General features: G+C 31.1%; 1 protein-coding gene across 3 annotated transcripts; it reads right to left on the reverse strand.

Annotated features, from left to right (window-relative positions):
• Positions 1–6,866: 6,866 nt before the first annotated feature.
• Positions 6,867–9,191, reverse strand: LOC112274009 (uncharacterized). Of its 3 annotated transcripts, XM_090245831.1 has the most exons (5): positions 9,032–9,190; positions 8,870–8,918; positions 8,387–8,612; positions 7,410–7,550; positions 6,867–7,298 (listed from the first exon to the last, which is right to left on the reverse strand). In XM_090245831.1, the coding sequence occupies exons 3-5, from the start codon at positions 8,468–8,470 to the stop codon at positions 7,170–7,172; spliced, it is 354 nt and encodes a 117-aa protein (XP_090101957.1). In that variant the 5' UTR covers positions 8,471–8,612; positions 8,870–8,918; positions 9,032–9,190; the 3' UTR covers positions 6,867–7,169. The 3 variants fall into 3 exon arrangements, with proteins under 3 accessions (XP_090101957.1, XP_024358903.1, XP_073385821.1); XM_024503135.3 differs by having other exon boundaries at positions 8,870–9,191; XM_073529720.1 differs by lacking the exons at positions 8,870–8,918; positions 9,032–9,190 and having other exon boundaries at positions 8,387–8,863.
• Positions 9,192–9,575: the final 384 nt, after the last annotated feature.

Genomic DNA, 9,575 nt, shown 5'->3' on the forward strand with positions numbered 1-9,575 from the left:
AAGTGCCAATAAATAAAATACTTTTTTTTCAATAGTCAAGCATAAGTAGATATCATTTTAGTACAAGAACTTTGTCTTCTTCTAAAAGAATGTACAAAATGCTCAAAACTATTGAAATTCTTAAAAAGAGTCATATTATAGAATATAAGAATATATTTAGTACACAATGATAGGTACATTAACAACACAACCATCTTGGCTTCCAAAAGAATAGCCAATAATATTTACAAATATAATGCTACTTTCTATAATAGGCTTCAATTCCTAACATATCTCATTTTAGCATCAAAAAAGATATGTAACTTGATTATAAATAGTTACAACTATATAAGATAATAAACAAGTTTTTAACAAAAAATAGCCAATTACTTTCTTCCAAAGGAAAAATGGATCATAATGAGAGACTTCAACTTCATCAAAGATCTTATTGACAAGCTAGAAGGCTGATCTTCAATTAGCAAAGAAAGAAAGGAAAATAAAACTTGAATCAACCTTTTACTATAACTTAGGCTACAAGATTTATCCAATATGAGAGAATTTAGATATATGAATGATAAAAGATACATCTAAGATAATATGCAACCATATCCAAATATGATAGCTATATGCATCAATAGAGCATACTTAGGAATTGAGTTAGAGAACAAGAATAAAATGACTGGCATATAGAAAGCATATACTTCCATCTTAGATTATTTTACAACTTTAAAAAAAAAAAAAAAAAAAAAATCATTACCAAGAATCCTATATTTTTATAAAGAACAACTACAAACAAAACAAAGCAAAGACTTGCTCAAACAAAAACATTGCAAGACGCCATACACAACCATCTAAAAGACAATTAGATAAAAAAAATCTTTGCATCAATAAAAGCAAAGATGAACTACAATGTCTAAAAAGTCGCACTATGGCACAAAAAGTAGCATACTATCTATTAAGAATAAATTGTAGAGGTACTAGTAGCAAAACTTCACTTGCAAAAAAATTGGAATAATTAGGTAATAAAAAAGACCCTTAATTCTACACAAGAAAAATTACAAGAAATACAAAAAGTAAAATTAACAAAATAATTTGACTTAGTTGCAAAAAAATAGACTTATATTGGCAATCAATATAATGCAAATTTTTTTGACTATTTTATTAAAAATATAGAAAAATCAAAGTCAAAGAATTTAATAATAAAGACAAGATACTATCATAATAAGAATACATGGCAGCATATGCTTAATAGTATTACTACACCTTATATAATAAAGATAATATAGTTGAAAATAACTCCATAGCTAAGAAAGACTACCTTTTTAGTATTCTTCAAAGAGTTAGAAGATAAAAAAATTAAAAACTAGAACAACCAATATTAGTTAAAAAATTAACCAAGGTAGTTAAAGTGCTTCTAACTAGGCATGCATTAGACCTCAATTTAGTCTTCACAAAATTCTTTTAGCAATGTTGGTCGAAAATATAGATGGATATGCTCTAATTAGTCAGTAAGGTAATGACCAATAAAGGTTTATGACAACAACTTAATACTAGTAAGATCACTCTTGTATCTAAATTTGAAGATCCATCTTATATTACCAACTACAAGTCAATTTCTCTATTCAATACTATATATGAGATTATTAAAAAAATCCTAATAAATCATTTATTAAAGAATCTTCTAAGATAGATACAAAAATCACATATATGCTTTGTAAGAAGACTTTGCATCATTGATAATATTTATGTGGCATTTGAATCCATGGCATAGGTTAAAGAAAATAATCAAGACATAGTATTAATACTGTTAGACTTTGAAAAAGCAAACAATTGTATCAATTGGATATTTTTTGAAGCAATACTAATAAGGTTAGGATTTCCAAGCAAATAGATGAATATAATTATAGTAATAAATCAAGAAGAAGTAGAAACTATTACTATAAATGGCCAATATGGCTTAACAATTAATCTAAAGTACTCAATATACTAATATTGTTTTTTGATACCATACCTATTCTTATTTGCACCAAACATTGTAGGTTATATGTTAAAAGACTCCAAATAGACCATTTAAGGATTATAATTATTGAACAATTCAACAAACAATAATTAGATATTTGTCAATAATACCGCCTTATTTCTTATATAAAATCCAAATAACTTCATTAGATCAATGCTAACAGTCAATTAATATTATAATGCCTCAAAAGCCAAAGCCAACTGGCATAAGACATATACAATGTAAGCCTTTCCAAAACAATATACATGATAAAAGGATATAGACCTCAACCCAATCTAAAAAATGAAAGAAGAAATAATATAATATTTATAATTCTTAATTGGATACAAAATAAAAGAAAAAAACTACAGCAAGAAAGTCTTGCAATTGATTACAAGGTAATTAATAAAATTTAGAATTAAAAAATTCTCTCTAGCCGATTGACTTCTAACAATCAATTAAGTGATATTGGCTTATATATGGTATATGATATCATGTACAAGTATTAATGAAAAAATCATTAAATAAGTACAAGTCTTTGTGTGCAACTACTTATGTTGTAATATAATCACTAGAAAAATTAGGACCAAAGTTTAAAAAAGATATTATTATCTATTCAAAAATATGAAGAAAATTAAAGATTTTTTATTTGAAAGCTTAAGCCAAAGCCTTAGTGGCAAAACTTATAGCTTAGAAACTCACCGTCAAAATGAAGCCATGAAAAATCTTCTTTTGAGACAAAATGAATTCAACTTACTACTCTAAATATGAAACTTTGTATCTCAATGTATACTAGTTGATTGAAATCAATCTATCAACTAATTTAGAAGGCTTCCTACTATGGTAAAATATAAGAAAGAATTCACAAAGCTTATAATTTGGTCTCATTTCTACTCTTCTAAAATATAAGAATAGAATCTTTTATCAATAAATTTGTAGCAATCTACAAATATTAGATGTAGAAGGTTAAATGTGGAGGACATATAAAGTTCATTGATTTATATTTTAATCACAAAAGAAAATTCACTCCCTTTCTAACATCTAGGATAAAGATACATATAATTGGTATACTACATCTTAATTTAGATACCAAATCAATAGCACAACAAAAAAACTATAAAGATATCAAATTCTTGGTTTTATACCATGGCATCTAAACAATGTAACATCTTACATGTTGTGGAATTGATAGACCATTGATGTTTGAAGAATTGTAGTTGAAGTGTGCCACATACAAGGCCTTGTTGAATGAAAATTATAAGATACCAAATATATATCTATACTATTAGAGGAACTTGAACCAATCTAAGAAGGAGACTTATATTTTGGAAAAAAAAAACTATTGAAGGTATAAGTAGCCATCAAAAATATAAAATACAAAATCATAGGTTTTAATTGAGATAGACATTATAACCCCATGAATCTTTGTGACTTATAAAAGAATGTCCAATTTAGCACCTAACCTTTGATCCATCAAAATAACATTGGCCAAAGCAACAAAACCTCAAGACTATACATATTTATAACTACTCAATACAAAAAAGGTATAGAATTGGCAATGGCAATAAGATACTAATACTAAAAAAAAAAAAAAAACTTAAACTTAAAGCTCACCACTTCAAGGATGAACATTGTAGGTTATTCTATAGAACATTATAGCATCCATGGATACCTTAGAAGGTGGTTGTCATGGAGTAGCTCACCTTAATAAAAGACATACTCGTAGATGTATGGCACCAAGTTATGGTAATGGACCTCCAATGTTGTCTTTACAATACAAGAGCCAAAAAAATAATTCAATATATCTTTTGAGATTGTCCTATTGTTAAGTCAATATGAGACTTATACAACAACCTTTGCAATTCAAATCAACTACTTCATCTCAATAACAATATACTATATCAATATATCCTAAAACAAAATACTATACAATAACCTTAAGCCAACAAATTGACAAACCTCACAATCCTCACAAATATCATTAGAATCAATATAGACACCTCTTAAATTTTCAAGATGTTCATATTGTAGAATGTTTGGTGCATCAAATGTAGCTTCAATACAAACAAAGTACCCTACTATTTCCACCAAGTACTCTATAAATCCTAAAAAATGATAATAAAAATTGGCTTAAAAGCTTGTAGAAAGATCTGCAGCCATATTAGATCTCTATTAGAATAAAACCAAAAAGACAAATTATTCTATGCCACATCTATCAAATATAATAACTATGCCATCTCAATGCTGCTTCAAAAAAAGATGATAATTCCACCACAATTATTGCCATAAGAGTTAGATCTTTATGTAAGATAATAACAAATATGATTACTTCAAATCCTACATCTATCATTAAATAGTATAATAGATGAATTATTTGCAACAATCGACCCTTTTTGATAGAATCCACAAATGTAAGTACAACATCAAGTTTGTCAAGAATAAATACAAATGGAGTCAATCTTGTTAGAACTCATCACCACCACTTATAGCAATAAGATGTCAATTAAAACTTCAATTTATATTTTGCCAAAAACTATAACAATATTAGTAATTACAAACAACAAAGACAAAAAATTTATCCATAGTATAAATAGAGCACTCTACATGTGCAAGGTATGGATAACACTATTAGAATTGAAAAGATGACCAAAAGGAGCAAAAATGAGCATAGACATTATAGACAATATAACAAAAATATTTTAAGGTGTTAGGACTAAAATAATTGATAGGCCTTAGGATGTCAACACCACTTCACATTAAGAAACAAATACATAGATAGCCGTGACCGAGAAGACAAAAGTTGTTAAATAGCTAAGTTGCAAGGATAGCTCTACTATGCACTGTAGCAAAACAAATAGAATATCCAAATATGTAGCACACTGCCTACAAATTGTAGACTATAGTCCCATGACAAAGCGGACTACCATATTCATCAACCTCTAGATTAGAACCAAGGACTTTTTTCAAACCAATGCAAATTGCATGACAATGTATGATACTTTTTTGATTGTAGTACAAAATTCGGTTCTACCTTCACTTATATGTATTTAGCTCCATATGAAATGACAACAAGTAGTTGAACAAAGTCCAAAGATCAACAATAGCCCAAAATAATGATAGATAAAGGCTTCAACTAGAATAATAAAGTATTAAAACATAATAAGACTTAACTACATACTTTACATCAAGAAACATATGTCGTGGCCTATCGATATATGCCAATCCACCAATATTGGTTGCACAACATAGAATGAGTCATGTGCACCTCAAAATGTCTTAACTTCTCATATACTTGCCATACTAATAAAGCTCTTTGATTTAACTTTAGAACTATGTGCCTAATTTATCAAACTACATATAAAATAATATTTTTTTCTAACAAAACAATGATTTTTATATAAGATGTATATATATATATATATATATATATATATATATAAAGATATGTATGAATTTTATATCAATTTTATATATCAATTTTATATCAATAATATAAAAAATATTATAATAAATAATATAATTATTTTTGTAATATTTAGCTATATATTTAATATTTTATTATTAAATTATTTAATAAATAAATAAATAAAAAATATTTTTAGTTTTTAAGTGCTAAAGTGAAAATAATAAAATTAAATTAAGGAAATAAAAAAATAAAAATAAAAATTATAAGTTGAAATAGGTCATAAATCATATTTTATTTATAATATTATTTTTAGAAAAAATTGAAAGATAATAATATTGAAGTCTAATATTATAAATAATTCATAAAAAAATATTATTTATAATATTAGACTTCAATATTATTATTTGAACACAATTATCAAGCTTAAGAATCATGCAAAATCACTTTTAACAAAATATCAATTTTTAATTGTAATATGGATTAAAGATATTTCTATTTTTAAATGATATTTTTGATATTAAAATGAATATGATTAACTGAATTTTAATGGTTGATAAGTATTTTTATGAGAAATATCATACCTATACTTAACTTTGTCAATAATGATTTATACTAATTAGAGAATTATTGTCTCTAAGTACTAACCAATAATTTTTTGTAAAAAACATAATTTAATAATGATTTTTTTATATGTAAAAATCAAGAATTAAAAATTATCGTTACAAAAAAATCGAATCAACCTGTAAAATAATTGTAATTGATTTGATTTTTTTACAAAAAATACTTTCAACCTGTGTTACTTGTGTGTTTTATTTTTTTAATTTTATATGATTTCAATACAGCTGTTAAGATTCTTGACATATTACTTCAAAGAATACAAAAAGAGGCGACTATATGTTTATTGTTTTTGCAAAACTTATTGACCAAAAACTACATTTTTGCCTGCAATAAACCACAATGTTGAGAAATTTTGAAATTTTTCATGGGTGATAAAAGTTCCTGATATTTGCCATATAAAAATCTCTAAAATTCCTAAAAACGATTTCACTAAAATTTTAGAACCTAGAGGTATTTTTTGTTTCAACTGCACCTGTTCACCACAACTAGTGAAACCATAAGGTTAAGTTTGAAGATTTTTGTTTCTAGCTAGATTTGAGACAGATCTTGTTTGGTTTTTATACACATGGACAATAACTAAATAATAAGAGAAATGTATTATTTTTTCCCTCAATGCACTAGAATAACCAGAACAATTTTCATACAATCTATTGGGTTATCAACACTACGATTCATAAGCAATGAAGAAGAACTGTGATTTGCTTGCAAGAAAAATTCATCGTAAACTAAGCACAATTTTCTCGAGTGCAACACTATTCTCATACATGTTTGATCATACCAACAATGAGACCATAGCCAGTAGTTGTTCCCACTGTTTCTGTATACGTGCTGCTACACATTGTAACATAATGAAAACAACTGTCATTCAGCAAAATCAACAGCACCAAGCTGATCCTTGTTATATACAAATTGGAGCCAGTACATTCAACAGAAATAAGTAAAAAAATGTGCAAACAAAATAAACAATATTTGCAAACTACGATGCAGTGTTTAGGACGAGTACCATGAAACTATGTCACGATAAAACCTCACCATCAGTCTACCTCTGGGCACAATGTGATGTTGATCTTTTGCTCAGACGTGCTCACAACCACTCTAACCTTGCATGAGAATTGCTTGGCAGTTAGCAACTGATGATAGAAAAATATCAGTAATGGGTGCCAGGGGTCAATGTTCATCAGGTTGCAAACCAGCTCTATTTACGGGTGCATGAATGGGGCCGCGAGTACGATCGCCCGTGTCTAATAAGCGCTTCACTCTCTTCTTAGCACAAAACTGACGGTCAAATTGTTTTACCTGCAAACAAACACATCAATGGCAGGTATCAGAAACCGTAGAGCATGTGCAGACACAAGAGGCAAACATCGTAAACCCAATCGTAAATAATTGTGTTAGGGGATCACTCACCCAAGTCGACCGAAAATTCTGCTCGTATGATGCCCGTGCAGGTTTGCACTGCTTTGGGTAGAGAAGTCCAGCCGACGCAATTTCTGTTGCTGTTGTGAGACCAGAATCATCTTCTACGCAATTGAAAAATACATCCCGTGCCTGTGTTACTCCAACAGGAAAGCCTCAGTTTGAATGTGTGCTTCTTAACCAAAAAGAACTCACCCTAAAAATGCAGAATGCAAAGTCAGCATTTGAAATTGCTATTAAGCAAAACCAAGTCGAGCACAGGTTGACTTCATCTGGTGATAATTGGACCAAAGAAAGCCCGATCCCGTTCAAGTTCTTGTCTAATGCTCCGCAGGATACTCTTCTCAGCACACATTACACTGCCGGCTTGTGAAAATTTACAGCATCGAGCAACGAGTAAGAAGCCAGTCGACTAGGACTTTGTGTAGAGACTCTTAAGACCTTCGAGAACAATAAGTGGGGTGATCCAGCTGCATATCGGTCATTTTCTGACAAGAAAGATACGTGCATCGGCAATCGTCCCAATTTTATTTACAATTAACTAGAAAAAATTTTGAGGGTGTTTTCCTTTCGGGTGTCATTCACCTCTTGGAAGGACAATGCATACTCGTCTACGCCACGAAGGACCTTGAACCCCGGCAATCTTGAACTACGAGAGAGGATTTCCGACGGCCCAGAAGTTGAATCCGAATGAAACAAAATCCGATTCTCTAAAACATAAATTATATAACACGGTCCAGGATTTGCATGATTCTTGAGGCATATATCAGAAATGACGACAATTGTTATTTTAAAGGCCATGCAAAAGGGCATCAGCGAGAGCGAGAGGAAAAGGCCAAGGCAGTGGATTAGAAGAAAAAAGCAGAAGAACAGGCCACTTATCAAAATCATCAAGAGCGGCGGTCCAAGCTGGTGAGCTGTTCCGAACTCATAGCAACAAAGAGGCAGATGACGAAATTACGTCAAACCTTGTAGCAAGCAGCCCGCCCAGCTGCAAGAACATCTTTCTCGACATGAGACTGCTCCTGTGTTGCGAAATTTCCAGATTCCATGTCTTCCTTTAGTTGCTCGTCTATAACCCCACTACACTTGCTCCACGATCATTATACCGTTCACGAAATCTCCTCTCCTTCTGCCTCTGCTTCTGCCTCCCTCAGCCCAGTTTCTTGGGTGAGCGCCGCAAAGCTTCGATATCTGGCACTCAAGCACCACATTACAATCAATCTTTCAACAATCTCGTCGATGCTCTGTGAGGAAATTGAATGGGAATCCCTTCTTCATTACTGGAGCTCGAAAGGGTTATCATATTCATCGAATCTAGCCTTCCAACAGTTCCTCAACTCAGCATACATCCAAACATGCCGCTCCTAGATTCTGTTACATGATGAAATCGGCCCAGCAATTTGAAGCCGGCACGGTTGGAGGATTAATTGAGGAAAACCAGCACCCACCAAAGGAATTAGTGTCTTCAACTTCTACAGCTTCTTATGTCCGCTACTTCTGCAGTTTCTCACGGCTTGAGTTAGGGCTTCCATGTTCCATTTCCGAACAGAATCAAATATTTCCTCGGTGAACACAGGATAGGTAGCCAAGGTCATGAGAGCAACTCTTACAGGACATAGCATTTTCGAGTTTTATGAGCTCCAGCAATCAGTCAGCCGGACACTCAGTCTCACGTCTTGTCAAAGTCATTTCCCTCTCATATTTCTTCCAGATCTGGATATGGCGCTTTACACCCATTCTTGTTTCTCTAAAAACTGCCGGAATACTGCTGAACTAGCCATGTGGGGAGGGACTATGCTGCCGTTTCCACCAGTCCTCATGTGCGATCTTCATTGTTACCCGTGATTCCGAATTAAAATCTTGACGTGGAGTTCTCGATGGTATTCAATTCCTCCCTGTTTGACTCAATCGAATTGCATGTCCATGCAGTGGAGGTTGTGCTTCTGTTTTTTTCTTTTCTGTATTTTCTTTTTCCTGCTCCTGTTTTGTTACCCACAGCCGATTGTGAAAACCGTGGATCTGGAGTAGTAATTCTTAGTTGTTTGTCCAGATTGATGATCAATTTGAACGCACAATACAAGTGTTTCTAATCTTTCCAGTGGAGCTGTTGTGGCACCTCAAATCTATGCACTTCCACAAATATATATTATTTTA

This window comes from Physcomitrium patens, chromosome 21 (assembly GCF_059467195.1).
Source record: "Physcomitrium patens ecotype Gransden chromosome 21, ASM5946719v1, whole genome shotgun sequence".
Taxonomy (NCBI): Eukaryota; Viridiplantae; Streptophyta; class Bryopsida; order Funariales; family Funariaceae; genus Physcomitrium; species Physcomitrium patens.

What these genes read in the sequence shown, in the direction of transcription:
- LOC112274009 (XM_024503135.3), bottom strand. Translation starts at nt 8,470, where the DNA reads ATGGAATCTGGAAATTTCGCAACACAGGAGCAGTCTCATGTCGAGAAA. An exon ending in GGCGGGCTGCTTGCTACAAG is followed by an intron (nt 7,551 to 8,386) that starts GTTTGACGTAAT and finishes GGAGTAACACAG; the next exon opens with GCACGGGATGTATTTTTCAA. An exon ending in AGAATTTTCGGTCGACTTGG is followed by an intron (nt 7,299 to 7,409) that starts GTGAGTGATCCC and finishes GTTTGTTTGCAG; the next exon opens with GTAAAACAATTTGACCGTCA.